The sequence below is a fragment of the Rhea pennata genome, chromosome Z (genome assembly GCF_028389875.1).
Source record: "Rhea pennata isolate bPtePen1 chromosome Z, bPtePen1.pri, whole genome shotgun sequence".
Lineage (NCBI taxonomy): Eukaryota > Metazoa > Chordata > Aves > Rheiformes > Rheidae > Rhea > Rhea pennata.
This window is the reverse complement of record NC_084702.1, coordinates 10,453,425-10,469,885: the sequence shown is the minus strand read 5'-3', so window position 1 is coordinate 10,469,885 and position 16,461 is coordinate 10,453,425. Positions and strand designations below refer to the sequence as shown.

The following is a 16,461-nucleotide window of genomic DNA, read 5'->3' as shown; positions in this document are numbered from 1 at the left end:
GCATTCCCACTTCATCAGCAGAGGCAGCAGCCCAGACCTCTGCATCAGGAAGTACCAGCCTCACAGCAGCCACCGCTACTGTGCATGTCTATGAAATAGGCAAGGAGGCCAAGTCTAGAAGCTCCAAAGTCTGCATGAACATATGCTTGTCTAAAATCCATCTTCAGCTCATAAAGACGAAGAGACAGTTAAATTTACAAGGCTTCACTTAGGTATTTAAGACATTTAGGGTCCTGTTCTCTCTCTTGCGAATCATGTGGAAGGCTTATGCAGTCACTCCATGCCTTACTAGAAGTGACTCAAAATATCATTCTTTTCCTCTGCTGCTCCAGAACAAAACTGAAAGGAATGGCTCCTGTAGCAGGGTGCAGCAATACAGTTCTTTCCTCTTAGGAGCTTTCTAGAGAGATATCCTTTTACTACTCAGAAAAAGACAAGTTTCAACCCCAAATTAAACTTTGCAAATGCTGAAATAGCTGTATCCATACTTACTGAGAGAAAAGAAAAACTCTTAAAGAGCTAGCAGATTTCTAAAATTTCACTGTCCTTTAAGGACTTTATTTTAAGTTACAGAGATAACAAGCAGGCTGGTAAGGCTAAACACAGTCTGCAGCATCTTAAGACATAGTGTTTTTCAGCTATTTGATCTCCTTTTTAATAGGACATGTTTTTTTTCATGCCACAAAATACACGAAATATGAACCTCCTCTTAACTTTGACAATTTTAGTCTTTTTTCCTCATAAAACACCACCGTTACAAACATTTTTATCTGTCAATACATATTTAAGTTGTAGCCTTCTGAATTCTAAGCAGGAAAAAAGACACGATTTGAGAGTGAAGTGCTCTTCTGGAGCACAACAGAAAACTCAGGTCAAGTGCATTTTGTCATAAGCATGAGGGGTGCTGTTGTGTAGAAAATCAAAAGGAGAGAAACTAAACATTAATTGTAAACATTTCCTAACGCTGAAAAAAGACAAAGCTGGTTATTTAGGGACATACTCTAAAGGCTAGTCAAAACAAAGTATGCATCAGCTTACTTGATTTCAGGAGTAACAATTTCTGCTGCTAAACTATCTGAAGGCTCCTGGCTTCCTAGGGACATTAAACCTAGGTCAGGAAAAGAAAAAGAATTTTAGCAAGACTAGTAACTTTCTTTTAAAAGACTAGAAATGACTTTGTTCTACAAGTTCACAGTTTTAGAGTAATGTTCTTAAGTAAATGTGAAATGACTCAAAGTCAAGCTATGGCAAGAAGGAAAGACAAGTACAACTTCATTTGGAAAACAATCACTATTTCTACCTTCAATCATTCTAGACAAATAATTTTGTGGTGTTTTTCTAATAATTAATTAGTTTATCTAAAAACTACAAAGCTGTTTCCACATAGCACATGGAAATAAACTGCAATACTTGAAACAGCAGATATACATCAGAAAAGTGTTATGACTTTCTCTGGAGAGAGACTGAATGTGATCACTCATAAATCCAGAAATATGTTCTGAAAATATTGCACTGGAGAGGAAACTAAACATGACAAATTTCAGTCCATCAGAAACTCTGAAGTGTTCTCAAATGCTTGTAAAGTTTTGAATAACAGAACAGTTTTGCAAGCTGAGCTTAGAGGAGTTTGAATTCATTCTCCTTTCAACAAATGCATATTAAATGTACATCAGAAGACTTCTGTGAACTTTAGAAAAGATGCATTTAACCTCCTTATTTGTTCTTTACCTGAAGTGGTGAGTTGACCTTCCTGTGCTTGTACACATCGGAGTTCTTCAATAGTTTCTTTCAAAGAATCTCTTTCTGTTCTTAACCTCTGAATAATTGGAAAGAGTTAGTATTAGTGTTGGCACTACAAATCCTTAAAACTAGGCAACTTGCCAACAGGCATCGCACCAGCGCTTAGGAGGAATTTATATGTAATTCAAGAAATGATTTTCAAATTACGGCATCGGAGCCTATTCTGTAATAGAACAAAGACGAAATATTCCACAGGAAGAGCGGTTCTTTCAAAGAGTAGCCTGCTCCATATTATGCTTATGGGGATAAAGATAACAACCAGGCTGTAGTCTTACAAAATCAAGATATTAGAGACACAAAGTGCTGGTGCCAGGTAATAAATGGCATCCTCAAGAAAACAAAATTCAGCCCAGGGGAAGGGCAAGGAGGCACACAGTCAACAGAACAAACAAATTGCGTTAACTTTACTTTGTCTCTCTTTCAACAGTGCAAGTGTACGAACTCGTTCCACTTCCCCTTCCTGACATGTGCCAACTGGCCTTGTCACTCATAAGCAGCTCAGATATGGAAGAAAATCAGTTGCCTGAGACTCAGTCCAAAGAGAATTGAAGAACCGTATTGGACCATTCTGGAAGCTAAATAGATGTGCTCTTCAGTAGTGTCATATGCCCATATGCTCCTATTTCGCAGAAGTCCCCTTTTGGCAAAACAAGAGAAACTACAAGTAGTATTGAGGCAGGAGTTCAAAAGGTTCCCAAGACTCAAATATGAGAGAAGAGAATGACAATTTAAGAATCAAGTTGTAGTTTCTTCCAAAAAATCAGGATGTGTCCAATGTCACCAAATGGCCTAGAACAGACCTCAGTAGGTACGGAGTTGTGTTGGCTGATGGCTCTGTAAGCCTGATCTTGTGAACAGTTTGATTCGGATGTATGTCAGTTCAAATGAATCCAGAACTTGGGATCACTTTTGCAAAGAATATTTTGGTGGGTTGGGACACAGGCTTCTCTTGTACTCCTGAATCCTTTGAGTTGGACTCTGGTTTAACTGTTGGAACAATCAGGATAAAGTGGGCATTCTGTCTGCACAGAAAGCCATTTCACAAATCCCATACATCACAAAACTGGTTTCACCATTGCAATAAAAAGAGCCATCCAGCAGCAGTGCTTATAAATTCTACTGCTGAAAGCCAGGATCCTAGAGTCTGATACTATCCGTCAGAAAACAAGTTGGTTACTCAAATGCCAGAGTATTTCAAGGATTAAAGGAAGCTCTAAGGCTTCTTTCAAACATGCATAAGAAGTCAATTTACCCAACTGTGTTAATATTTATCAGTCAAAACATCGTAAAAGGAAAACTCCAAATCAGATAGCTTAAAATATCAAACACATGCTACTGCACTTTGCCAAAACATAAGGACAAAAACGGCTTCAACACCTGCCTCCAAAATATAATTCACAAGATAACACTACATAAACTTTCAACCTGTGATAAGCAACGTTAATAATATATTAGAATGTGTCAACAGGGGAACAGAAAGAATAGGAAACAAGTGGAGAATCATTAACCCAAACTCTGTAAGACTCCTTCAGCTATAGTCGAATCTCACAGGAGCCTAGCTATTCAAAAAGATGTACTGAAAACAGCTTCTGCCACAAAAAAAACACACTACTTGCCAGGTGGCAAAACAGAAGCCTATAGCAACAATGGCCTGCAATTCAGATCCTTTGTGCAAGATGAAATGGTCCACCAAGCAACAGGTAAGCCACAAACACAATCTTACCATTGTCAAACAAACTGGAGAAATAAACTTTAAATAAAAAGCAGGAAAGAAAAATCAAAGCACAATACGATGAACACAACCATTATGAGCATTCCAGTGTAAACTTAAGGGGAGAAGAAAGTGACATGTCCAGAGTAGTCAGTAAGTTTAACAAAAAGAGGGAATCAAAGACTGATGAACAGAATATAACAAAGAATTTTCAGTTCTAACTGCAAGAACCGAAAACAGGGAAAGACTGGAGAGGAAGGTATGTTCAGGGAAATGCCTACAAAGATTCTGTCTGATGGACAGATAAACTTATACTACAAACAAGCCTGAAAAATTGCTAACTGAAAGCGCTGGGGATGTTTTATGAGGTATTTTGAATCATTGACAAGTAAGACTCCTAAAAAGTCAGACAGAATTAACATAGTGAGAAATAAAGAGTATGCAAGAAAAACCCTGAAGTCTTGGCAAAAGAAGAGCAGACAAGCTCAAAATCACTAGCAGCACATGACAGAGAGGACCTATCTTGTAAATATATATTAGCACTAGAAGATAGATCAATGAAGAGCTGTCATAAAAGGCAAGATTGTAAAAGAAGATATGTCATTCTACAAGATTCCTAAACCTCTTGCTACAGTAGTCATTACTCCACAAAGAGAAACATGCGTGTGATACTTCATGGAGTGTTATCTTGGAAAAAAGACTGAGTTCAGTTCTAGGATGATACTGCAAAAACCCTGCTTTAAATCGTTTTTCAGAATACATCAAAATCATCCTTGGCATTTATCAGCCTTCTCATAGTTAATGGCGAAGAAACAATTTCAGATGCTATCTGTTAGGTCTTTTCCTTCTAAAAATGTTGCCCATGTTTTTGTACAGTCACCTTTATTCTCTGCTGTACTCTCCTTAGGTTTAAAAAAATTTTGAAAACAAATATTAGAAAATTTTAAGTGAAAAGAGTATTCCCAATTTAAAAAGCTTACTGTAAAAGACTTAGTTTTGATTACCACATTTCTGTGTAAGAAAGAACATAAAGTTGTTTTTCTACTACCAAACAAAACATCTTGACACTTACATCTTTTTCTTTTTGGAGGCTGTCTACTTTTTCTTTCAGCCGTTTGCATTCATAATCTAATTTATCAGCTTTCTTGGATTCTTCAGATAATCTGTTTTGTAGTTCAACTGCCTGCGAGAACAAGAATCAATAATTTGTCTGCAAATATTAAAACAAAGTATTCAAGACAAAGAAGCCAGTTACCATGCACCACGAGACATGTTTAAAACAAGTAAAATATTTACCTATAGGACATACTAAAAACTGCTTTCACCAGTTGTTTTCTGTTTTAGTCACAACAGTATTTAAATATTAGGTCTTACCATGAACAAAAGCAGCAAAAAACCAATGTATTTCCCATATATAAAATAAAATAAAAAAATTAAACCCAAGCAAGGTCCACAGAAAAAGGTATAAAATTCTACAGACCAGAGAGCTTAGGAGAAGTTGAATAATCCTCCTGCTTTCTGAGAGGCCTAAGAAAAGGAAGTCTTTGAAGAAATTGAATCTTCTAAGCCATTCAGCACCTCTATTTCACAAGCCTCACTGAGAATTTAACCATCAGTTTATGTGAACAGGTAACTTTCCTTAAGCTGAATTTTCTTAACTGTTTTTTAATACCCTAACTTGAAGATTCAGCCATAGGCTCATAATCTTCTTCTTCTTTTTTTTTTTTTTTTTTTAATTTACTTCACTTCAAAAGGAAATGCATGGCTAACAAAGTCTCATATATACTTTCAAGCCATAGATTAGCAAAGAGCTTTTAAACTTAAAAGAGGAGAAATCTGAAAGTCTAGCAGAAATGCTCAGTGAACGATCAGGCTGATCAGAAAAGTTTTAAAACCTTTTCAAACCTCTCCGACATTAGTAACAAAGATTCAGCCCCAGAACATTAGTAATGCTCATAATTCAGAGAGCATGGAAGCAAGTAAGCTGACCAAAGACTGACTGCAAATATGTAAGCTGAAAGAAGATTCAGCTAAAGACATTCAGCTTCTGAAGAATATGCAAGAAAGCTTTTTCACGGCTTCATTTTGGGTTACAGAGAAACTGATTAAATTAAATTGGGAAGCAAAGCAGTTGCCATACGTATATTAAGACTGCCAAGCATGTTCCAATAATCCAATAATCTTTTTCAGTACAATATAACTACAGCAAAATAACTGCCAGGTCTGAAATTCTGCATAGTTTTAGTCTTACAATGAAGGACTTTGCTGCTCTTGTTCTTAAACTAAAGTTTAGGAGTAGAAAGGGCAGAGGAAGGGAGCCTACCGTTTCTGAAATTATCAGAAAAAGTAACCCAAACATTAGATTTGAAAATATTTAGCTTCCCAGATATGACACCCTTCACTGGGGCTTCCAGAATAACTACAGACATATAAAAATGCAGTCTTTCACATGTGACTGCACCCTGTACTTGTAAAATGGGTATAATCCCACCTTACATGGAAAGAAACGTATTAATGTTTGTAATCATTCACAGTATGATAATGGTAGGTAGAAAACAGCAGGAGAAAATAAACAGCCTTGAGTCAGAATTTGGGCAGTGTATAGGAAGATATAAATTTACATATTCATGCAGGAAAAAAAAAGAAATAATGAACAGCCATCACATTTACCGAGCAATATCTGACATGTGGGATGATTAAAGGGTGGATCTTGTGGGAAAGAAAAGTAGGACATACTGTTAAAAAAATACCAGAATGCACATGCACAAAGGGGCTGAATTAAGATTACACAAAACCAATTCTAGAATCTTCGCATTTCTATTCTTCAGGCTGCAAAAACAGTTTTAAGAAAATACTTGCTTTACGAAAACTAAATAAAAAATTCTAAATAAATCCTATTTTATCTCCTAGTACAATCAACCACTACTCCTCTCATCCCGCAAACCCCTCAGCGGGACAAATACAGGAATCTCCTCATAGGTTGCTAGAGTGGTTTGAACCAAGCACTTTCATCGGCAGAGCACAGAAGGTCTGAAAACTTGCTCAATTATATCATTATCACTGAGGCTGGATTTTCCACATACCAGGCATGATAGACTTCACTAATGGGGCACACTAATGCTCAAGAATATAGCATCAACATCTTTATGGCTGTCTTAATTCTCACCACACCTCTCAAAAGTTAGGAGACTCAGAAATTAACTTTTTGACATTTCATACCCACACTGTCCACACCTGCATGCAGTCCTAAGAATAAGCCCAGCCTTACAGACCCTAAGGCAAATTGAATCTGCATGTTCATTCTGAAGTAGTGTAGTTAGGTGAAGGAAACTCACATCTGTCAGGTGAGACACCTGATTATTTATACCAGTCTCAGCCAGTTGTACAGTTCTCATATCCATTTGTACATATCAACAGTTCCCTTGATGTGAAATCTCATCCATAAAACCCATGGAATGAGGAAGAAAAGGAGGAGTACTTCGCAGCTGGGTAGCCAAAGCACAAGCAGTGGGGCTGCCCTTTCCAAAATTCTTATCATCAGTGAAATAAGAACAACTGGATACAGATGTTTAGGCTACACAAGCATAACATATGCTTTGCTGTTTAAAGGAGAGAAATTTGTTACAAGTAAACATGATACTACTGGTGTGTGAAAGGCCACTGCTTTCTAAATTTACTCTTCCTTTTGTTCTAGCCTTTTTCTTGTCCAAGGTATTCCCCTGCCCTGCCCTGGTGGAGACATTTGGACTATATTCTCAATTAGACCAGTAGCATGACCATTCAAGGTTAAGAAAAGGCAGGCTACAGAGTGCACACTGTTTATGTTAATAAACCAGACTTGAGCTGGCCTTGTTACAAGAGTCTCATAATGATGTCATGTCAATATAGTGAAGAAGCAGAGAGAGGATAAGAATGCCTTCCACCTTTATAGAAATATGATTACATTACTCTTGGATAAGCAGGAAAATAAAACACATGGCTCTTCACTTCAGAGCATACTGATGATGCATTTGATATTCTTCTGGGGGCATATAAATGAAAAAAATGAAAAACATCCTCCCCTCTTTTTATCTTCTGAGCATTCAGGCATACTAGATAAACTACAACCTGAATAAAAACAGAGAGAAAGAGAGAGAGAAGAGAAAAAGAGGTTACTTAACTACCAGAATAACTCACCTTGCTACGGTAGATCCCCTACTGCTGAAAATTAAGTGAAGCATGCTTGCTTTTTCTGAAAGAAGAGGTTCTAAATCAAGCTCCACTACTGAACATGAATTAGGAATAATTAAAAAAAAAGCTTAAAATCTGCTAATTTTTGAAAAGTAAGGTATTGGCAAAGTAAAATAAATCTGCAATATTGTGGGAAAGGAACAGAAAAGTACCACCTACAAAACATGCACGTTACCCAAACATAAAGAGCTGTTTGTTCATTTTGTATTTACTTTGAGGGGTTAGATGTGCTGTGAAAATAAAATGTTGAGCAATACAGATAGCTGTTGCACTGGTGATGTCTGTTCTCACCTGTCTCTTATATGTCTCCAGCTGACTGCGTGCTGCGTTAGCCTTCCTTAGTTCTTCTTCCAAGCTCACGGTATTTTGCATGTACATTGTATTTTTCTCTTCTAAGAGTTTTACTTGCCGTCGTAAATCACCTAGGTCTTCTAATTTCTTTTTGTATGATTCTACCTGGCTTTCTAATTTGGCCACTTTATCAGATGAATGCCTGCAGGGACAGATTTGTATCAAATTCGTAATTGGAAAAAATTTGTTTTTTCTTAAAAAAAAAAAAAAAAAAGCACCTGTCAACTAGAAGTGCTGCTGTTGGAAATGCCTTTAGACTATCATTCTTCCTAATACATCCCTCTTTTCTATTTCCAAAATTAACTTACAATATTAATTAGACCCCTTTCTCCCCCATTTATTTTTTTTAACTCTAAATCCATCCTCAGAAACTTACATTTCACCAGCGTAAAGAATAACATTTTCTGCCCTTCACTTTGTTTTAAAGACAATCAGGGATAAAAATCACAATTATCCATCTCTTGGGCAGTCTATACTTGGCCACACTGAAGTACCATAACAGTTTTGGAACATGATGCCTTTTAACAATAAGGCAATATAGGGTTCAGTTAATAATAGATTCAGGCAAACTTTTACCAATCCACCATCCACTGCTTTAAATTATATCCAATTCCTACAATATCAGCTTGATATAAAGCATATTTCATTAGAAAAAAGCCTATGCTCGAAAAACTTTCAGAGAAAAATAATAAAAATCCAAAAAACTATAAGCTAAGGAAGAAAGAATCCCCACAGCCATACCAGAAAGTGTGACACTAGAGTGTCTTTTTTATCTTATTGCTCTGAGGCTGGATGACTTCAACATGTCTGTAACTATCATTTTGACAGCCACAGTATATTTTAGTGTTCACTCAGAAATTTTTATATTAAAATTATTTTAACAGAAGCTAATAAAGATTATACGAATTATATGGATTAAAAGTTAATACACTTAAAAGCATGCTTAGCAGAACAGAGTTTACCTTAGTACATCTATCTCATCCTTCAAAGATTGAGCCTCCTCTGCCAATGTGGTAAGCTCTTCCGTCTGTTGTCTCAATTCAGCAATTTCCTTTTCTAGTTCTTCACAGCGTATTCGATAATCATCTTTGGCCGCTTCTAATCTGTAGAAATAAAGCAAAACAGAAAAGTAATTTCTCGACTTGAACCTCTGTTACCTTTCTTCATCATCATCTTCTCTAAGAATACTGGAAACAGCCTTACAATGCATAGTAAAAAAGACAGCAGCAGCCCAGCGTGCTACAACACAGAGACTGGAACTTTGCTCCCAAGCATTTGGCTTATTCAGATACGTAGACGCACTTTTTTTTTCTTTGATGCTTCCAATTTAAGATCAATGTTTCTGCCTTGCAATGTCACATAGAAATGTACGCTGTCAATTTTAATGGAATGACAAATCCCAGCTTCTTCTGTGGTAGTTATTTTTCACACATACAAGCTCCAGGAGAAATTTTCACTCTTTTTTTGTCTTGGGGTATATGAAGTCTGAACATTAAATCTTTATCCTACAGTTTTGTTCAGCTGTCCAACTCTTCTACACATTCAATAATATACACTTGATTGTCATACGTTCTAAATGATGTAGAACTGATTTTTTTTTTAAAAAAAAGAATCTGTGACTGTCCAGAATCTCTAAAGAACTAAGACATTCATTTATCTGCATTTTGATTTCTATACAAAGAATGCAGACCAAAGTTTCTGCAATGATGAACTCATGTACAATGTACATACGAAAAGTTTCATTAACCTGGCAGCGAGCAAAGGAAATAATGACGAGAAATTTCAACTTAACATTTTCAATGAATGGAAAAGGACATTAGCTGGCAACATAAAGTGTCATTGTGATTTTAAATTAACATAAATTAACATAAAAGACATCTTAAAAAGGATATATAGTCAATAAAAAAGTACTGTAACTTCATAAAATGAGTCCAAAAAGAATTTACAAGAATACGGACAAGAAGCTATCGATAGGACATTTAACCTAAATATAACAGAAGTTTTGATCTTGATACACCAGAGCTGTTGAAGAATACAAAGAAGAAAGACTGGAAAACAACTGCTGTGCAACACTGCACATCACTGCAGCTGAATGTACTTCCTGTTAGGCCTACTAGAGCTAGAGAAATACCAACACAGGCAAATTGTCATTAGATAGCATACATTAAGAACGTAGACAAAGAAGAAAAAGGAGCATTGTAGGACAGAGACCTCATATACAAATGAGAAGTTAGAAAAAACTCCAGAGCCTCTAGAAAAAACTAGAGTAACAGGCAGTACAGAAATTTAAGGAGTGGGGAAAATCTGTTCAATACAAACAGAAAGTGGCATGAAGAATGGGTTAGGAATTGTTCCAGAGAATGAAGATGACTAAGAAGAGTTAAAGGGCAAGTTACAGAAATATTACTGTTTCTTTACAGTATAGGTGTATAGAAAGAAGGACAACCGACATTAGCTGGGGTGCAAGAAAAACACCAGATCTTTTTCAAGAAACTGAAGACAGAATGTATGACTGAACATACATTCCTCTGAAGAAGGCTCGGCATGTTGAAGTGAAAAAATGGTAAAACTCAGGTACAAAAGAAAAGAGCAGGTTATATGACAATTGACATAAGAATTGGAAAAGGGCAATGCAAAGAGGACAGGAAAAAGAAGAAAAAGTAGAAATGTAGCAAGATGTCACAGTGTCACAGTCAAAGGAGGATGAAAAGTACAGGAACAAGAATGAAAAGATGATAGTGATTTGGACTTTCTATTTTTTCAGCAGCCGTATGACTTAAGCAGGCAGAAAGTGATGATGAAAAAGAACTAGTAGGATGATTGAAAGAGAAAATATATTTTCACGTGTTAGAGAAAAAACAAATCAGCAGCAGAGTTCACTCACAGAAAATGTTTATTTTTCAGATGTGAAGCATCTTGTTTTTAAACTTAAGAGAAGGACACACTGTTATTAAAAATACCATCTGCTCATAGCAAACTTTCAGCTAGGAATCCCTACACCTAAAAAAAAAATACAACCAGAACAATTTATAAAGAGAAAAGCATGTTTCTTTTCATTTGCATTGATTTTTTAAAAAATGGCTGAAGTGATCGCACATGAATAATTAGAAACAATTTGCCAGAATAGAGGGGGACATACACACAACATTTCAACATTAAGATACTACACATTTTTTGAAGTTGGATCTTTTAAACAGGTAAATCATAACATTCACTTCACTGTAAAAGCTTCACTCTTCTGCTTATATCATCCACTACAAAAAGTCAGCGCATCTGCCAGCTGAACCAGAAGTATACAAACCATATCTCCCACCAACTACAAGCAATCTAACTACTCACAGCTTTTTTACCTGAATGTTTCCTCCTGGAGTTGTTCTAACTGGGTCTGCAGCTGCAAGTGCCTACGACCTGCAGGACTGTTGGGATCTTCGATAGAATCAGATTGGTTCAGACGTTCCATCAGAATCTGGTTCTCAGCAAGTAAACTGCTCTTCTCCTCCTGAAGGGCAGCAACCTGTTTTAACAGAAGCACATTGGAATAATAGAGCTATCAGCTACAGAGAGCAGCTCTTTCATGAGTGCAACAAAACATTAGCGCAACCCATAAATGGGAACATACAGGTCTCAATATACACATTTCACCAAGAAAACACTGCACAATTGATAGGTATCTAACAGATGTAAAGGATACTTACAACATTACGGGTAGGATTTACCATATAGAAAATGTAAATCTTAACAATATTTCTTAAAAGCACCTAAAGTCTTTCTTATCACAGAAAATAACTTCATCGTATTAGAGTCCGCATACTTTCCAAAAAACAAAGCACCCTACAGTAATGCTTTTTAAACTAATTTCCAGAAGAAACAACACTTATCACAGAGAATATCCAACTCTGGAAATCCAAGTAATAGCTATACCCTTCCTAGATTTTTTTTTTTAAACTAATGGCTAACTGCAAGCAGATCTGGAACAGGAACACAAGTCCCGAAGACAATTCAGTTTCTGCCAGTTTTGGGAAAACAGGTGGTATGGTACAGGGAACCCAAAGTGTTGCAACTCAAAAGAATCACTGAAGCATGAACTCATATACCATTAGATACTACAGAATTAACACACAAGTAGGAGGAGAAAAGAGGGAATACGAACTTCTCAAAAGAATGAAATTCTTTAGTCAGAGCTTGCATCATCAAATATACTACAAATCAACCACCAAGCACAAATCAAAGCACAAAGCTTCATTAATTCTAATGGTTGCTGAACTGCTTCGCACAAGGCCAAATCATACCCCAAAGCAGAGTTTCACTGAAATTGCCTTTCCAGGCTTCCTGTCTAGATCTTTCAGATCTTCCGGATGAGGTGGGTACAGCTTACAGTAAAGCTTAGTTTAAATCCAATCACAGCTGATGCACTAGAGTAACTTCCAATTGGGGGGTAACTTCTTACTGAACGTGTTACAGCAGCACCACCTCTACGAGTTTTCTAATTCATGAGCTGAGCCATATAGCTTACTTCTTTCCTACCTAAATGAAGTGCGATTAGTATGAACCATCTTGATACTGACATCACTGCATCAGGACAAGAGAGCATGAGCTTTGCTCTGGTAGCACAAGTAAAACAACAAAACTGTTGTGCAATTTTCTTCTTTCTTTTTAAAAAGTAGGTTTCCACACTGCCTAAAAATTAACATGTCTCTTTCCCACTTTGGTATTAACGTGCACAACAGATAACCTACCTGCATATCTAACTCATGACATCTCTGGGCAATTTCTTCTTTTGTTGCTAGGGCTTCATTTAATTCTTCTGTAGTTTTCTTCAGCTAGCAGAAACAACAAACATTTTTAGTTTCATCATTCTCTGTAAATTGTCTAAAATAATTTCTGAACTATACAAACTTAAATTTTTTTTATATTTATGTAATATACTGTATTTTTGGAAAAGTGAGGTATTTCTGCTTTTAAAAAGAAACAAAGATGTAAATATGATCATTCTTTAGTTTGTGTGACCAACTAAAACATCTGAAAGTAATAAATGGTCTTACACAAAACACTAAAGTTACCATACTTAGTCTGTGAACTGAGTCCAAAGCCCCTGAAAAACTTAAACGTGAAGAACTTGCCAAGTCTGTATACTGAAAAAATTGTCAACACCACTTTTCTTTACATATGCAAAGAGTGCATAATTTCAGTTTTTATCTACTTTTCAAATACAAAGAGGATTGAAATGTAGAATATAGGGAATAGACAATTAAGGTAAAATCTGTCTAGTCACTGGGAACTACTCAATGCACAACAGGAATAGAATTAACATGGAGATGGAGAAGCCTACCACTCTGAAAAGGGTTGGGAAATACTCAGATACTTCTTTTTAAAGGATTTTATAAGATGTATATCTTTCAAATTTGCATGTGAACACAGTTAGGATAAAAAAAAAATACAGTTAAAAGAAAACTGGTCTGTAAAAACATGCAATGTATTTATTTATATAGAGATATGTATAGATACATATTATTACATAGGTTAAGTTTTAGATGGGCCTCTACTTTCCAAACAGGATCACCATGTCTTATTTCTCAGGAGATTGCTGACATAAAAACATTAAATCCATCTGCCAGCATTTACAGAGTTCTGCAAAGACAATATGATGGAGGAATGCAGGGAACACCATTGTATTATAATTCTACTATTTTAGGAATAGAATGTTGAAGTAGGACAGTATTAGCACCAGGTTAAGCTCTCTAAGTAGAAATATAACTGGTTTTGCGTTTTCTCTAAACATATCAGACGGGGAAAGACTCTCTTTCAAAACTTCTCATACATACTTCGACAGTTCCCAGGACTGCTTCAAGGATTTTTAAGCCACATTTAAATCTTCTTATTGACTTTTAAAATGAGAGATAGCAAAATCTCTCATTTCAGTTTTGTTTCAATACTACAAACTTTGTTCTGCTTCTTTCTCATTATCCATTTGCACTGGTTTTCAATTTTGCTATACTATAGCACTCCACAGCTAATATTATTTTCCAAAATGAGTTCTTCTTTCCTTTAAACACACAAAATGGGTAAACTCAGACTACAATGCAGAAGGACTTGAAATATTGAGATTTAATATTCTAGTCCTTATTTAAATTTTCCACAAAACATTCCATGATTAAAGAAAGAGGCAGACTTCTTAAGCATAAAACAAAATGACTGGGCACTGATTTCCTATAATTAAAGGAAAAGAAACATCTAGTCTTAGATACCTGACGATCAAGGTCAACGTAAGCATCATTTCCAACAGAGACTGGAGACTCTTTACTCATCAACTGCAATTAGATTACACCAGATTAGAGAAAGCAAAATATTAATTTTTATATTAAAAGCTAAGCTTCAAAGAAAAAAAAGATGATTTTAACTTCCGAGAGCTTTGTTCTAACAATAAAATTTTCTACTTCATTTTTATATGCAACATACTCAGAAGGAATAGAATAGAAAGAAATCTTCAGAAGCTATAAAATTTGAAAGATTTTTAAGAAATTTAAAAGAAAAAACAGATTTACACAGTCACTTTTTCTTCTGAAAAAGCAAATTATTTATCTATCATGAAACCTACAGTTCACTTTGGAGAGTATTTAATTGAAGTAGTATTAGAACAATAATAGCTATCCATGTATCAGTCAAGATAAATCTCAAATTGTTCTGCTAGTGGCTTTTGATTATTTGGAAGTCTCCATCGATTTTCTTTTCTCCCAGATAAAGCTGGGCACACAGCTAATTCCAAAAAAAAAAAAAAAAAAAAAAAAAAAAAAAAAAAAAAGGTGTAAAAGAAAGGCAATCAAACCTCCTGATCTGGATTTGTAACTTGTAAATTAAAAAAAATTTGCAAATATTATTTTTGGATCAAATATTATGATTCTGTATAAACTAACCAATCACTCTGACTACAGGAATGGTTGTTGGGTTTTTAGTTTAGAAAACATGACTTTTAAGTCATGACTTTCTAAAAATAATCTCCAAACTGACATGCTTATTGAAAGAAAAAAAGGAGCTAATAAGAAACTACTTTCTTTCATTAACCACATTCTCTGATCAAGAGGAAAACGAGTTAGAGAACTATCTCAATTAAAACATGACTCCTTGACCAAAGACTTCTTCCCAATGATCTCCAGCAAATATTTTAAGGTGATGTTAATGCTGAAAGTTGTAATCAGCTCCCTAAGGGATAAGAACAAACAACAACTCCCCTCAAAAAACAAATATGTTGCAACTAACAAGAAAGGAAGCATTATGAAAGCATTGTTTTTGTGACAGTGGTAAGATACAAAACATTTTATGAGTTCTATGACATGATTCATGGAAGTTATGAGCAAAACCCCCCTATCTTCACCAAAAGCAGAGCTAGATCCTTCTCTTCAGTGTGCCCTAGGCTTCCTATCCAGCCTGGTTACTCCAGAGACAGTTTCCATTATTCCCTCCAAAAGCTGAAGCTTTAGCATTACATTTCACTAGCAAATTTCTGATACACAGCACAGTGCTTGCACTTCCCATTCATTCTGTGTAAACTGCTGTGTACGATAGTAAATCTCTGTGCTTCACATTTACATCATTCAAATATTTATACACTTATGTCTCTCTCCTTTTCCTCCATCTCCTTAACTGGGATCTAGTAGGGTCCTACATATTTAAATTCATCCGATTTTTTCTCAGAAGTCCCCTCAGGCTTTGATTGTATTTGTTGCTAACTGATAAATTCCCTCCACTTTGTCTGCACCTTTACAATGACAAACTACTCAGAAATGACACACATTAGAAAGTCCCTAGCTTCAGAGCTATCTCCTTGAAAAATGAAGTCAATTATCTTTTTCTTTACCATATTCAGTGGCATTATAAACTTATATTTAATTTAGGGTTATGTTTCTAAGCTGAGTATCATCTTGTTATCCAAAACAAGAATTTCCAGTCCCTCTCCTCTCAGTGATGTTTGTATCTTTTGTAATTGCTCCATTTCACTGTCTTTTATTAAAATCCTTTTCTACATGACTAATAGGGATGGCAAGATTAACCAAAAGCTGAATTTTTGTCCCTGTTACACATTCTGCAACATTACTCACAAAAACAACTTCCCTCACCACTCCAGATACTATTTAAATAATGCGCTTTAAAACAGTACACTCTTACTTGCAAGACTCAGGCTGCAGGCAGCCTGCAAGGGATAATAACATGCCCTGAAAATCACTATCCCCTTTCCTGTTCAGAAATTCAGTTTAAGAGCCCTGCCCAAGAACTAAATAGGAGTAATGCAAGCAGCAGTAAAACCCACTAGAGGCCACTGTAGTGTTGCTGTTTTCTGTGGATTATCACAAAAGAAAAAAGCAAGACTAACAATA

The 16,461-nt window shown here is 35.7% G+C and overlaps 1 protein-coding gene across 7 annotated transcripts in view; it reads right to left on the bottom strand.

Moving 5' to 3' along the window:
- The window catches only part of HOOK3 (hook microtubule tethering protein 3), an 86,896-nt gene that overhangs the window by 26,637 nt on the left and 43,798 nt on the right, over positions 1-16,461 (bottom strand). For 6 of the 7 annotated variants that reach the window (XM_062600686.1, XM_062600687.1, XM_062600689.1 and 3 more), the window contains 8 exons: positions 14,338-14,400; positions 12,829-12,912; positions 11,443-11,606; positions 9,055-9,195; positions 8,033-8,234; positions 4,584-4,694; positions 1,729-1,816; positions 1,039-1,108 (listed from right to left, as the gene is read on the bottom strand). In XM_062600686.1, the coding sequence (XP_062456670.1) occupies positions 1,039-1,108; positions 1,729-1,816; positions 4,584-4,694; positions 8,033-8,234; positions 9,055-9,195; positions 11,443-11,606; positions 12,829-12,912; positions 14,338-14,400 (923 nt within the window). The remainder of the gene's footprint in view (positions 1-1,038; positions 1,109-1,728; positions 1,817-4,583; positions 4,695-8,032; positions 8,235-9,054; positions 9,196-11,442; positions 11,607-12,828; positions 12,913-14,337; positions 14,401-16,461) is intronic. The other variant, XM_062600692.1, reaches the window with a different exon arrangement.